We start from the raw sequence: 14,992 nt of genomic DNA, 5'->3' as shown, positions 1-14,992 counted from the left end.
GAATTCTGCCACTGGTTTGTTAAAAAGCAAAGGGAGAAATCAGAGAGACTGGTACAGTTCTCCTTTGAAGCTACATAAGCCTAGATGGTGTAAAGAAACCTTTTTAGCTCCACCACACACCCACGCTCCCTTTCTTCCATTCCCCAATTCCCTTGTTCTTAAATTTCCTTTCCCTCAATGGTATTTTGCTACCATAAAAGTACTTGGAGGATTCGTTTCACCTAAGGAGAGGCCTGCAAAATCTGGTCACATAGTAAACCTTTGTGTTGCTTCATCTGTTCAGTCATGAAATGGCTGGGCTGCTGACAGCCTTGTGGGGCTTCCCCAGAGCAGGAGGGGGAAAAAAATAACCTGGCTGCAGACAGTGAAGCCAACAAATGCAGCAGCTGGGGCATCTCTACAGTGACTCAGTGTTATTAGCCTATCGTCTGTCTTCCAACACCTTCCATCTTCTCTCAGTGTCACTACAAGGAATCAACACGCGAAAAGCCTTCAGAAGCTCTACCGTCCAAGACCAGAAGCTTTTTGACAGAAATTCTCTCCCAGTACCTGTCTTAGAAACCTACAACAGCTGTGATGCTCCACCCCCTCTCAACAATCTAAGTCCTTACAGGTAACCATCCACTCTCCCTTTTTTTGGGGGGGAAGGGTTTATCTGATTAAAAATACTACATTGTCTAAAATATCTAAAGATAATGTTTATATCAGAGAACAATACTGAGCTTCCTACCTACCCCAGAGGTGCTTATGGCAGCAAAGACAGAGTCCACTCTTGTATCTCCTAGATACTGAAAGTTTGTTGTACTGTTGCATGTCGCAGAGTCTATCCATCCAAGGAATTTGTTATAACAGAAGCAAAAGGACTTGTTAGCAGGCAGTCCTGCAGCATGGATTCCCGAGGGCCACATTCTAGCAGGGCTTCCACCTACTTGGAAAAGTCTAGATGACCAGATGTTTGGGCAAGTTAGTGGGATCAGCCTCCAACTGGCTACTCTGGGCTCTGAGGGGCCTTCCAAAGGGTGGGGAGTAATTGGCATCTTTCTTACTTAAATGACACTTACTTAAGTGTCATTCATTTCGTTGTGAACACCCTTTGGATATTTCCTTCTGCAAGGGCCTACCCTGCTGCCGATAGACATGGGAAAAGAAGAAGGTAGCCTTAAAGACGATGTAGAGGCCCTCTGGTGATTTGGTGATGTTGTTGTCCTGCACGGATCAACTGAACAGAAGTAGAAAGTTAATATTTATCTTTCTGGTATCCATAAATACCTTTGGTGCAGGTAAAAAGTGATTACAGGTAGCTGGAGTTGGATGCTGTCTGTCAGGCATGGGTACACTGAAAAGCTCTATGTGTGTGTGTGTATTCGTGAAAATTCAAGGACACTGGCCTTTTCAGAGAGCCTCAAATAGGAGCGTGGTAGCTTCCAACACAGGCAGAGTTATCTGCCCTGTGTGAAGTCATGCTTGCCCCTGTGGCTATCATATTTTAGTCTCATTAAGTTTGGGGATCGTGTTGTGTGACAGAAAGGGTTGATATATCTCATAATACTAAAGCGATAGGAGATAGGATAGCATTTATATGGTGGGATAGGATAAACAAGTAATATTGAGGTATTTCACCTTTTCTTTTTTTAATTTCTATTTATATATATGCATTGGTGTTTTCTGTGCTTTACACATGCATGTCTGTTCAAAGGTGTCAGATCTTGGAGTTACAGACAGTGGTGAGCTGCCATATGGGTGCCAGGACCTCTGGAAGATCATTTAGTGCTCTTAACCTCTGAGCCATATCTCCAGGGCCATCATCCTTTCTTTTTTAAACACACAGTACTAGAATTAGTATCTTGTCTCAGTTTTCTAGACTTGGCCTAATAGAAACAAGCAGTAGTATCTCTAACTCAGAGCAAGATTTAGTTAATATAAAAAATATGAGTGTTAGGGCATGGAGAGGTAGTTAAATGACTAAGAACATTTGCTGCTCTTGCAGAAGCCACAAGTTCAGTTACAGCACTTGCATCAGACATCTCACAACTGCCTGTAACTTTAGCTTCAGAGGTTCTGACACCCCCTTCTGGCCTTTATAGGCACCAACACACATATCCGTACATACACAGAAACACACACATCACATAAATTAAATGAGAATAAATCTAAAGAATTTTATTTTATTTTATTTTTGTTTTTTAATCTAAAGAATTTAAAAAGGGAACTATTACTGTTTCATTTAGAAGCACACCTTTTTTTTTTTTTTCTATGTAGTCCCAGCTGTCCTGGAACTTGTTATATACATCAGGCTGTCCTCAGACTAGCCTTTTAGGTGTTGTGTGTATGTGTGACAAGTTCTCTCTACATAGCCTAGGCTAGCCTTGAACTTCTGATGCTTTTCTCTCTGCCTCCTGAGTGTCAGGGTTATAGCCATGCACCACTCCTGGCTTCCTGTTCTTTTATTTCACAATAATAATAGCTCTGCACCCTGAAGCACATGCTTTCTATGTATGCCTCGCCATACCAGAGTAGAAGATTCTAGGCAGGATCGCTGGGTCTGGCAAATAGCTCTTACATCGACCTTTAGCTTGCTCTGTACTACATACTGCCATAACCACTAAGATCTTTGGTCATTTTGTTGTTGAGACAGGGTTTCTCTGTGAAGCCCTGGCTGTCCTGAAGCTCCCCACCCCAGACCAGGCTGGCCTTGAACCCAGAGATCTGCCTGCCTCTGGGTTGATTGTGTGCTTTTAAAACAGCTGGCCATTTGTGCTCAGTGGGTCCCCTTGGAGTAATATTGGACACTGAGCTGCTCTAGAAGGAAGCAAGAAGTAGCAGTGTGCTTGATTCCTTATCTGTGTCTAGAAGAGCAACTGTACACAGACACACATGAGTCCACAGGCTACAGGTCCTGGGCAATGGGTAGGGAAGGGAAACCAGTGGCAGAAATCTGAGAGGTTCCCAGGATCCAGCTGTCTCTAGGGAACGGTCCGTGATTGTGCAGGTGATTAGAAATAATCAGAACTCCTGCTGCTCTAGCTGTTCTTGCCATGACCCTGCAGATTCCTGAGTGGGAATTAAAGGGAAGGCAAAGGTTTGGAGGGAGCAGAAGGACACTTTTCAGGGCTGTGGAGAATCTGGTATGGGAGAGGAAATATGAAATCGACGTGAATGGCTTCCTGATACCTGAGTGTAAAAACTGCTAACTGGTTGGTGTTTGGAATATTGGATTTGGTTGGGAGCTCATCTGTCTACTGACAGCTACTTGTCTTCATTTCTATCCCAGGGATGATGGAAAAGAGGCACTCAAATTCTACACCAACCCTTCGTACTTCTTTGATCTTTGGAAGGAGAAGATGCTGCAGGACACCAAGGATATCATGAAAGAGAAGAGAAAGCACAGGGTGAGGGGAAAGGGGCCTCTGTTCTACACATCAGTAGGCACGATTGTAGAGGGGGGATAAAAAGGAAGCCAGGCTTATGTGAAATAATTCCAAGTGGCTGCTTGCTTGGATGCCAGGTAAAACTCTTAAAAGGGGGGTGGGGGGAAGAAAAAGAAGAATTGTGTCTATACCAAATGCCACCAAGATGAAAGTATAAATCACACCAAAAATATGCTTGTTCCCTTGGCACTATTTAACAATAGAATGTATTTGAGTTTTAGAATTTGACTTCTCTATTCATCGTTTATTTTTCTTGCAATTTGCACCTGACTCTGCTGGACACTTTGCTAACCTGGTCCCACCTAACAGTTTTGCAGCTCATTTCTCAGAGATAAGCACCTTCTGCAATAGTTGGTTTACAACAGCAGATGGTTAACCCCTTCTTCACTCCTGGGTAGGCGGGGCCAGGAGCTGTCTGGTTTGTGGAATGCTTCTCTCCCTTTAGGCTCCTGGTACTGTGTGACCTGATAGCTCTGACCTGGCAATCCCATTAGCATGGCTGTCAGCAGGCCCAAGAAAGTGCCAGAGGCTAGTGCGGCTGCATGAGCTGGAAAATCCTTCATTGGTTTTGTTGCATTTTGTTTTGTTTTGAACTGTTTCCTTCTGTCTGCCCCAGATCTCTGAAGCTGTCAGTCCTCATCCCTTGACCGACCTTTGTGGCATAGCAAATAACAAATAACTGTTTACTAACTTCCTAACAATTAGAGTCTTTAAAGATGTGAAACAATTACCCAAAGAGGTAGCTGTGGCTTCCTATTGCTAGAGGTGCTTATGTGTGATGCTGAGCAAATGTTTTGCACAGGAGGTGGTTTGAATTGGACAGCCTCTAGGTCACTGCAAACCTGGTAATTCTGTAAATTCTGCTCTTATCATGTGTTGTCTAGGCAAATCATCTCATGAGTGTGTGTCCATGAAGATAGGTAGAGTTTTAATGAAGCACTTTGAAAAATGTTTTACAAAGGCCTTTCTGTTCCTTTTCATTATAGAAAGAAAAGAAAGATAATCCAAATAGAGGGAATGTAAACCCACGTAAAATCAAGACGCGTAAGGAAGAGTGGGAGAAGATGAAGATGGGACAAGAATTTGTAGAGTCCAAAGAAAAGCTGGGGCCTTCTGGGTAGGTGATGTTTTCTAGCATTCTCTGAAGGGTTCAGGAACCCCATGACAATGACATGCTATCATTCCCACCTTCTGAAATATGGCTACAGGGTTTAGGCCAATACAGCTGTTAATCGACTACTTTTAAGTTCATCCATCTGGTGATTAAAATTTCTAAATAAGCCAAAGAGACTGAGCAATTTAAATGAGGTGACTGGAATGGTCTGCAAGGGAAGGCCCATAGTTTGTAATGCCATTACTCTGCCAGAAACCAGTATACCTAAGGGACTGGGAGGAATGATTGGAAAAGCAAGAAAGATGATCTTGGAAGCCATTTGCCTCCAGAGCAAAGGTTGTGAAGGTTATGCTGGAGGGCTGGGCTGGGCACAGGAGGGGCAGAGCAGGCAAGCTGTGCAAGTTAGCAAAACAAATTTCAGTCTTGGGAGAGAGGCTAGCCAAAGGACCGAATGTAGACCTCAGAGTCAGTGTGGGAAAGGTTGCTGGGCCACTGTGGAGGCAGAGCTCTGTAGGGAGGTGGGAGATGGCATCTATTTCTCAATACCAAATCACCCTGGCGGTTTAAAGGGGCAGAGTTGTTTTAAAGCTTGGTTTGATGCTTATCCTGATGTCTGACCCCTGTGGCATTCAAAGCCACGTCACCATGGCTGCTTGTTGAGAGTGTCGCCTGGCTTTTCCTCTAAAGTCATTGCATTCTGGCTGTCAAAGGACCCATGCCAGCCCATATTGGGTGCTGAGGAGTGATAAAAGGAAAGAGTTGAGTTGTTCTTGCTTTTAGGAATAACTCTGCCATGAAAATCTTGACTTAAAAATCATGACACTTGTGACACTTTTCTTCCTGGACTCAGAGGTTTGTTTTATAAGCATAATGAAGACGATGAGAGGGAAAAGAGCCTTTGTACAGAGAAGACAGTGCTAAGGGACCTTCACTGATCGCACCAGACCACTAAGAGGTCGTTCATCTTGTTCCGCAGTCCCAACTGTTCTGATAGGCTCACAGCACAGGATTAGTGATGCTTAAGGCCATAGTGCCAACTGTCAGAAATGTATATCTCATTTTGAGGCTTGGGTAGTGAAGATGAGGAGCTGGCCTCCCCCTATTCCCACCCCCCATTTTCCTGGAGGTTTGGTATTGGCTATGAGGCTAGGCTATAAGAGCATGCCTGTGGGTGAAGCTGTCAGAGAGATGTGCCCTAGTTTGGGGATTTTTCGCATTAGAGCATCGTCTGATGTAGTCACTTCCCCACAACTCTCTTCCTAGGACCTGTTTGATGAGCTCTGTAGAGCCCAGCAGTGGTGGGAAGGAGAGGAAGAGGAGGCAGAATAGGTCAGCTCTGCCAGCTGGTGCCCAGTGTGCTTATGCTAGTATAGACGCTTTCAGCTTCTGGGTTTGTCCAGAGCCAGTTCACTCAGGGCCCACTGCTCTGAGGAATGGGTATCTCTAGCACACTCCTCTCCCCCCCCCTCCTTTTTTTTTTTTTAACTTTTTGAGACAGGGTTTCTCTGGGTATCCCTGGCTGTCCCAGAACTCACTCTGTAGACTGGTCTGGCCTTGAACTCACATAGAGCTGCCTGTTCCTGCTTCCTGAGTGTTGGGATTAAAGGTGTGCACCACCATCAACTGGCTTCTAACGCCCTGCTTTAAGCAGGGACTCATCATGTGACTACGGGGAAACCACATTTTCTACCACGTGGCAACGTGCACTCATCCTTGGCTTGATTTTGCGATCAAATGCCTCTTTAGCCTTTGAACACTCCAGAGGCTTGTCTACCTCAAAATTAGGCTGTGTGCCAGTCACTTGTATGCAGCTAACCTGTGGCCTAGCTTCATTCTTTGTCTTAAGAAGGTTTTGGGATTCAGGTTTAGCTGTATCTAATATTTGGGGGAGAGCATTTAAATAGACAAGGTCTCACTATGTGACCCTGGCTGGCATGGAACTTAGTATGTATACCAGGCTGGCTCAAAGTCACAGAGATCACCTATCTTTGCCTTCCCAATGCTGGGACTAAAGTCATATGCTACCACACATAGCCTAAGGTGTAATTTTGGTGTCATAGAAAATACATGGGGAATCTCCTTATTTTGTTCCTCCCTTGTAACCTTTGTGTTAAATGCATTCATTTAGTATCTTTTAGTACTAGAAGAGAGAGCCACTCAAGCTCTGCAGGTTTAAACACATTTTGGTGCTTTGTATGGAACATTGACATTGGCTATGTTATCAGGTATTCATCTGCCTTGGTGTACCAGAATGGCAGCATTGGCTCCATTGAAAATGTAGATGCAGCCAGCTATCCACCACCGCCACAGTCAGACTCCACCTCTTCACCTTCTCCTTCCTTCTCTGAAGACAACTTGCCTCCCCCACCAGCAGAATTCAGGTAAATAGTAGAACATCTTCTATCCATCCTGGGTAGTAAAACACTCAAGAACAAAGTAAGAGCTCAGAATCTAAGTCAGGACCACTAAAATGACTTGAGGCAAGTGTGTGCAATAATAGAACGACATTTATGAAGTGTCGGCAGTGTTACTGACACCCCATGTTACAGGTAAATGGCCTCAGTTGGGCACAGAAAGGTCAGTGAACTTACCTAAGGTGTGTCAACTTTCATAATAGACAGCCGTCTTCCTCATGCTGCTTCAGCTCACTTCACTGTTTAGTTCACTTTAAAGCATGAGCTAAGTGTGGTGGCCAACACAACTAATCCCAGCACTCAGTGGGGTAGGAGGATAAGAAATTTAAGGCCAGCGTGGGCTACATAGTGAGTGCTGGGCCATCAGGACTATAGTGAGTGCTAGACCGTTAGGACTACATAGTGATAGGGGTCGAGGGCCCGGGGCGGGGGGCGGGGGTGTGTGACCAACAACCCATCAAGGGAAAAGGGAAATAAGACTGTGTGACTCCTGTCTGTCCTTTTAGGTATTTATTTGTTAGTATCTTTGGCCAGTGTATACAAACGATTGCCCATGATGGTTAAAAGGGGTCTGAGGATTGTTTAGACTTTGCTGTTCTCTCAGTTATATCTTTCCTCTCTGTAAGTGGGCCTTCGAAGGTGGGTGCTCTTCTTGATACTGCCTAATTAGTGACTGAATGTGTTGAAGGACCCTCAGATAGAGACCTAAAACAGTGCTGGCCTCTTACTTTATCTCTATTCTTAGCTCTTCAAATCACTAATCCCAAGTCTTCTCCCTCCAAAATTGCTTCTTACTGGTGCCCTGTCTTTTTTGTTTGTTTTTGTTTTGTTTTGTTTTTCAAGATAGGGCTTCTTTGTGTAGCCTTGGCTATCCTAAACTCACTTTGTAAACCAGTCTGGCCTCGATCTCCCAGAGATCTGCCTGCCAAGTGCTGGGATAAAGGTGTGTGCCACCACTGCCTGACTTTGTTTTTTGTTTTTGGGACAGGTTCTCTTTATGTATCTGGTTGTTCTGGAACTCTCTATGTGGACCAATATAGCCTCAAACTCACAGAGATACTCCTACTCTTTGTCTCTGAGTAGGGTGCTTTTCGAAGCAGTAGCTCTCAGTGCAGGGTGGTACAGAGGAAAACCTTTTACCTTCACATGGAGCCTGAGACCTTGAAGCTGGAGCCTCACAGATCTGATCCCTGAAGTGAGCCTTCATCCTCTTTCAAATCTGGGTCAAGAGTTAGCTAGGAGCTGGGAGTGATGGTATATGCTTTTAATCCCAGCACCCGGGAAGTAGAGGCAGGCCAATTTCTGTGAGTTTGAAGCCAGCCTGCTCTACATAGCAAGTTTTAGGCCAACCAGAACTACATAATAAAACCCTGTCTCAAACAAACAAAGCTGGGCATATGGTGGCTCAAGCTTATAATTTTAGCACTTGGAAGGCTAAGGGAGGAGATTGTCATGTATTCTAAACCTACCTGGACTATATAATAAGCTCCTGTCACTAACTCCAAATGGACTTCTGCCCCCACCAAGTCCAATGAGTACTCACAGCATAAGAGACAGAGCCCAGCACATGACAAGGGCTTGATTTTTTTTTTTTTTCTCTAGCTCTTTCTTGTATGTATTGAGGTCTAGCTTGAGGCTTAAACTGACAGCTGTCTATGGGCTACTCTGCAGAAGGGTTCAGGAAAGCCATCTCTGGAAAGGTTAAAGGGGGACCTAAGGGATGTCTCTGCCAGCTTTGCCTGACAGGACAATCCTCTGATAGTTTCCTCCAGTTTCTGGTTGTACTCCTCTTTTGCTGGAAGGTTCTTTGCCCACAGTGCTACTCGTTTCCTTGGTGATCTGTTTTGACTCCTTTCATCTGTCTGGGCCAAAGTGAAATGAGAGTGGGCCGTGAAGGGTCTGCCTCTGTGCAGGGTTAGCATCGTGGTTATGACGGGAAGCCTTGTCTCTTTGGCCTTTCAGCTACCCTGTGGACAACCAGAGAGGGTCTGTCGTGGCTGGACCCAAAAGAACCAGCGTGGTCAGCCCAAGCCATCCACCCCCAGCTCCTCCCCTGGGCTCTCCACCAGGCCCTAAACCTGGCTTTGCTCCCCCACCTGCCCCTCCACCTCCACCTCCAATGAGTGTGCCACCTCCACTACCACCTATGGGATTTGGGTCTCCTGGGACCCCTCCACCACCATCACCTCCTTCCTTCCCGCCTCACCCTGATTTTGCTGCCCCTCCCCCACCTCCCCCACCGCCGGCAACTGACTACCCAATGCCACCACCTCCCTTGTCCCAACCATCTGGAGGTGCCCCTCCCCCTCCCCCTCCTCCTCCCCCTCCAGGGCCCCCGCCTCTCCCCTTCAGTGGTGCTGATGGCCAGCCTGCTGCACCACCGCCACCTCTTTCTGATGCCGCCAAGCCCAAGTCCTCATTGCCTGCTGTGAGCGATGCTCGTAGTGACCTGCTTTCTGCTATCCGCCAAGGTAAGTCCCAGTGCTGGGTTTGTGGAGCTGAGATGATAGGGCAGGATCTTGACCTTTGGACAGCTGAGAGATTAGACCTGGGGTGAGGGAGGGTGGGCTTCCCTAAAGATGCTGAGGTTGAGAGTTCTTTCTACATTTTGAACATGATTTTTTTGTTGTTGTTGTTTTGTTTTTCAAGACAGTTTCTCTGTATAGCCTTGGCTGTCCTGAACTTGCTTTGTAGACCAGGCTGGCCTTGAACTCACAGGGATCCACCTGCCTCTGTTTCCCTAAGTGCTGGGATTTCAGTTGTGCACCACCTCACCCTGTGAATGTGAATTATATTTAAGCTGGGATCCTGGAATTCTTTGAAATGAGCACGATGTGTGCTTACATACATACTTTTTTTTGGGAAAAGATCCCCAGAAGAAAATGAATCACTGTCCCATCAGGCAACTTTTCAGCCAGACTCAGTTGCACCTATCTTCTCTGCTCCACCATGTATGTCCTCACTCTATGCTCCCTCATCCCTCCCCTGCCAGTTTCTTCCTATCCTTTTTTTTTCTTTGCTCCCCTTCCCTTTTTCTCTCCGAGCCATCAACTTCCCTCCCTCCTCCACCAGCCCTTTCTCTCTCTCTCTCTCTTCCCCCTCTCCCTTTTTCTCCCTTTCCTTTTCTCCCTCCCTCTCCTTCTCTGTCCCTCATTGGGGCCAGATTTGGTCCCAAGGGCTTGGTGTGGTTTGTTCTTTGGTGACTCTCTGAGCCCCACTGTATCTAGGGACTTTGAACAGTCTGAGCACTTGCCTGATGGGGTATGGTGGTACTTCTTCAGAAGCCTGGTGAGGAAAGGACCATTGCCAACAGCCAGGAAGAACAGCAGGCTTCCTTTTAGAGATGCCACAACCCAGCGATGAGGATTCTATACGACCTATCTTTTTTTTGTTTGTTTGTTTCCTTGCTTCTGCAGGGGTCCTTCTTTCTCTGTCCTTTACAGTCCTGTCTTGATCAGCAGCCATTGCTCCTACTAGAGGATTCTGAAGCTAGGGCGTGCTTCTTAACCCTGCTCCCTTTCCCATCAGGCTTTCAGCTGCGAAGGGTTGAAGAGCAACGGGAGCAAGAAAAGCGTGATGTGGTGGGCAATGATGTGGCCACCATTCTGTCACGTCGGATTGCTGTTGAGTACAGCGACTCGGAAGATGATTCCTCTGAATTTGATGAAGACGACTGGTCGGATTAACTTCCTGCCTGTTGCCCACATTCCTTTTACTGCCCTTCCTACCTGCTTTCTTTGATAGCAACTGTAACAGTCTCATGGGGGGAAGAAAGGGAGGACAAAGAATTGCAAGGGGTGGAAGCAGTTCCCTGGAGCAACCAAAGATCTATCCAAGTGCTTCCTCCAAACTACCGTGTACTTCCTTCCTTCTTCCCTGGCCGTGGGCTCTTGAGGCTCCTTAGCTGAGCTGATCCCTCTTCCCCTCAAGTGACTGTTAAATATTGAAAGGAGGGAAAACCCTACAGAAAATCCCTCTCATAGGGTTTCAACTGGAGATAGTGCCTTCCCCCTGATAACCGTTTTAACCCGTGGCCTTCCTCAAAACCCGTGCATACTTCAAATAATGCTCTCCATCTCCTGGTCTTAAAGCAGTGGGTACAGCCTGTGTAGGCACAGCTTGTCTCTCTTCTGTGCCCTGAGCGTATAGAGCAGGCCAAGTGTCCTGGCAACTAGACTGTCACCCCCTCTGCCCCACACTCAGCCCTCTGCAGGGTAGGGCTGCTTCTGTTCAGCTCTGTCTGGATGCCTTTGTTGCAGAAGGCATCAGGCCCCTAAAGAATGTCTCACTTCTCTGCCCAGAAGTGATGCTGTTCTGAAGGCTGAGGCTGTTGCCTTCCTCCCACGCTCCCTCTCGGTGAGTGTGGTGTTCGGGTGTCCTTGGCATGCCCCTCCCTCACCCTAGGTGCCTTTAGACTGCACAGCCCAGTTTTAATCTCTGATATTCATGACCAAACTAGCCCTGACACACAGGGACCTGGGCCTCTCTGCTGACCATCAGGGGCAAAACTTGAAGGTGTGGCACTGCGGGACTCGGGTCCTGCCCTGTCAGGATGCTGAGGCCAAGATGAGAAGTGACCCTCAGGGTCACACAGATAGAGATAGAACAAGAGCCCAGGCTTCCTGTCTCCAAGTCACCTGTGTGTTCTGGGACCAAATAATGAGCACCTGCTGGAGTCTGGGCAGAGCACCCCCCCCGAATGCAGGGGTCTCATTTGAAGGACTCACAGCCTGTGCCAGACCCGCTAGGACAGCTTTGACATTCATACCCTCTCTTGTAACCGTTTATTTCCCCTTTCTATCCCCAGCCAGTCATGTGGCATGGGAACTGTGCTGGGGAGCCGGAGTAGAGAGGAGTGGGGCAGCCAGCCTTGGCAGGTGCAACTTTCAGTTCACTGCAGCACCCTCCCCCTCTTGTTTCCTCAGTCTAAGCATAGGCTCTGCCAGCTGTGGAAGCTTCAGTCCCTCAGGCTGGCAGCCGCAGCAGGCACCTGCCTGGGGGGGCCTGGCAGCCGTAAAGAAGTCGGAAAGGTAGAAGGACACGGGGTCTTCCACCTGATTCCCCAACTCACTGTGCATGGTGATGCTGACCCCCTCCCCTTTACGTCCCTTCCCAGAGCTAATACACACAGGTGCTATTATTCAGGAAAGAACTGAGCAGCCCTGGCCAGGAGCAAGGTTTCTTCTCTTCTGCCCCAACTATTGTGTGGCCTCTTGTGCTGAAATCAGCTTCTCTGGCTTCAGAGCCTGAAACAAAGAGAAACAGGATCTGTCTCTACCCAGCACAGCAAATGGTTGTAGTAATTGCCAAAGCCCTCATAAACCCCTCCGGCTTGAGGAAAGTGCAGAGCACCTCCCCTCTGCCTCCTTTCTTGAACCCTGAGGTGGGGACTAAAGCTGCAGGTGCCAGCAGGCCCTCCTGCTGTGGCGGCCCCAGAGGGCTCCGAGTGTCCATGTCCACGTCCCTCCCAGTCCAGCGTCTGGCACAGGGCTTGGCGCTAGACCATGCTGCGCACGTTTCTCACTCTGCCCTTAGAAGGTGCTTTCGTCAGTCTTAAAATGGCTGTTGGTGATACCCTGGCTGCAGCCCAGCAGGGGCTGGAGAGGCAGGGGAGGGCAGTGGTCCTTCCGATACAAGTCCTGGGGCCTGGCCAGGCCAGGGTTTGAGCCTAATGGTTTTGACTAAATTACTCCCCTCCTCCTGCTCCCCGGGAAAGGAGAGCAGGAGCCGCTCACTGTGGTTCTCTTCCGACCTTGAAGGGGCAGCATTGGCCTGGCTTCTGGAATGGACCGAGTCCACCAGGAAAGACTGGGGGCGGGAGGAGATGGGGAGGGGTGCTGTCTGTGGAAGGTAGGATTAGATCATTAGCTCAGTGACCTCCTAGGGTTTCGATGTGCTGTGTTCTCATCCTACAGCTGGTTTGGTAATGATCTGCAAGTCCCGGAGAGCAACAGCACAGCTCTGCCTGACGCTCTCATTAAAATCCATGCAGCCAAGCTCTGCACTTTGTAGCAGCCGGCCTTGCAGAGCCTCCTCAGCTTGGGGGGTTGGGGACCCAGTCAGCTGAGAGGTCCTCTAGGCTGTACTTAGGTATATGTGTACCCCCCCCAAAAAAAAAGAAAAAAAATTAAAACGTGCTTCTTTAAACCCAGAGCCCTTTAAAATAATAAAGGACCCAGTGCAGGTAGGTGTGTTTATGGAATCCTGTAAGGGTAGAATACAAAGTTTAGCGATTATTTAAACTGGGCTGCGGCTGGTGAGAGTATAAAGCCCATAAGGACTCTTAAGTGCTGCAGCCAAGGAGCCACCTCCCTTCCTGGTCTGCCTAGCCCAGGGGGCCTGCCCCCATTCCAGGGGCCCAGGGGCCCAGCTTGCAATCGGTAGTGTCAGAAGTGACTTGTAGCTTTGCCTTGGTGTGGAGATGATTTCATTCCAGGGAAGGGGGTTGGGGGATCCCTTAGAGGCTCTGAGCAGCTGGCCCAAGCTCCAGCTCTTCTCCAGTGGAAGCTTCAGCGCCCTCAGAAACGACCCTGGCCAATGTCACCGCAGAGCTGAGGCGGTGTTGTCAGGGCTAATGTGAAATCTCTTCCCGTGGCGCCGATCCTCTGGCTCTACAGCGCCAGCTTGGACAGATTGAGGTCTCTGTGGCTTTGGTGACCCTGCTTAAGCATTCCCACCGTGTCGCTGCTCTGCACTAGGATTGCTTCCTGCTGCAGCCCCTTACTTGACCTCAGGGCCTGGGGAGGGAGGCACGGTGCCAGGGCCAGGCGCTGCAGCTCAGGAGACATGTCAGCCTTTCTGGGAGCCAGTAAGCTTTGAGCTTGGGGCTGCCCATCCGACCTGGGACCAGGTGTCGCGCAGAGAAGTGCCTTCTCCAGTGCTTCCTGCCACATTCACTTTAATGGGGCCTCAGTGAAGGCCGAGAACAATTCTCTTACTGTATTAACTTTATTCAGTTAATTCACTTGAGAAACTAACCAATTTTTACTTTCTGCCTAGAATGATGTACACACAGGAGAGAAGTTATACTCCCAAAGTGCCTTGTTTTCTCTGATATAAATATATTTATAAGGACATATTCCAATAGGTTCTTGGGTGTGTTTCCTACATCAAGATAATATAGTGAGCTAATATAGTGGGAACAGTCTACAAACGGACCCTTTTCTCCTGAAGGTTGGGAAGGAGGATCCGAGCAGTGAGATAAAACTGCCCCTACAGTGGCCCTTTCTGCCCTTTTTATACAGGTAACAGAATGGCCACAATATTTTTTGAGGCAGGGTTTCGGGTCGACCGCGCTGGTCTTGAACTTACTTTGTACCTGAAGATGGCCCTAAATTCCTGATCCCCCTTCTTCAGCCATCCCTAGGACAGCCGATTTTTTTTTTTTTTTTCAAGTCTGATTTCGTCACTGCCAGGCTTATTGTGTGTACATTTGTGCCCCAGTGACCAGAAGGTTCCATGTAACTTTTCTGTATACACATGAACACTGTAAACGCCACCATTTCCAATAATTTGATAAAGTAGCCAGTCACCTCTGGTGTCTATGTGTGTGTTTCATGGCAGGGGGAATCAGCAGAGGGTCACAGGTGGGCGAGGGAGTTCTATAAGGGCTTCAGCATGGGTGAGCTTCAAGGGCAGGAGGCTTCTGGCTAGTTTGTAGGCACAAGTCCCCTTCTGTGAGGACAGCCCTAGAGCTGGCTGCTCACAGCGGCTCCTTACACCAGGCAGGAGAGGCATACAAGCGGAATGCTGATGCCGCCTCCCAACATCTGGCCGGCATCTTGTCTGCCTCTCAGGCCCAAGCAACTTACCTTAAATAGAACGGTTTACAATGGAATCCGATAAAAAGGTTTAGGCTGCTACACGCCCCCTCTCTTGCCTGGCTGAAGAGGCTGGGTTTGCATCCTGACCCCCCAAAATGACCTACCCAGGGAACAACGGTTGTTCCGAGCCCAGCTGCTGTGGGTCGCTGTCCCAGGGACAGTTTATGAGCAGACACGTGAGGTGGCCCGTGAAGACGAGGGGTAGAAGGGTCG

The 14,992-nt window shown here is 48.2% G+C and overlaps 1 protein-coding gene across 1 annotated transcript in view; it reads left to right on the top strand.

Moving 5' to 3' along the window:
• The window catches only part of Wasf2 (WASP family member 2), a 65,088-nt gene extending 50,594 nt beyond the window's left edge, over positions 1 to 14,494 (top strand). The window contains exons 4-9 of the mRNA XM_021643907.2: positions 460 to 613; positions 3,272 to 3,389; positions 4,415 to 4,545; positions 6,768 to 6,923; positions 8,919 to 9,427; positions 10,485 to 14,494. Coding sequence (XP_021499582.1) covers positions 460 to 613; positions 3,272 to 3,389; positions 4,415 to 4,545; positions 6,768 to 6,923; positions 8,919 to 9,427; positions 10,485 to 10,642 — 1,226 coding nt within the window. The 3' untranslated portion in view covers positions 10,643 to 14,494. The remainder of the gene's footprint in view (positions 1 to 459; positions 614 to 3,271; positions 3,390 to 4,414; positions 4,546 to 6,767; positions 6,924 to 8,918; positions 9,428 to 10,484) is intronic.
• The last annotated feature ends 498 nt before the right edge of the window (positions 14,495 to 14,992 follow it).

The sequence above is a fragment of the Meriones unguiculatus genome, chromosome 3 (genome assembly GCF_030254825.1).
Source record: "Meriones unguiculatus strain TT.TT164.6M chromosome 3, Bangor_MerUng_6.1, whole genome shotgun sequence".
In the NCBI taxonomy this organism is placed as follows: Eukaryota; Metazoa; Chordata; class Mammalia; order Rodentia; family Muridae; genus Meriones; species Meriones unguiculatus.
Note: the sequence above shows the minus strand (reverse complement) of the source record. Positions and strands in the feature narration are given on the sequence as shown.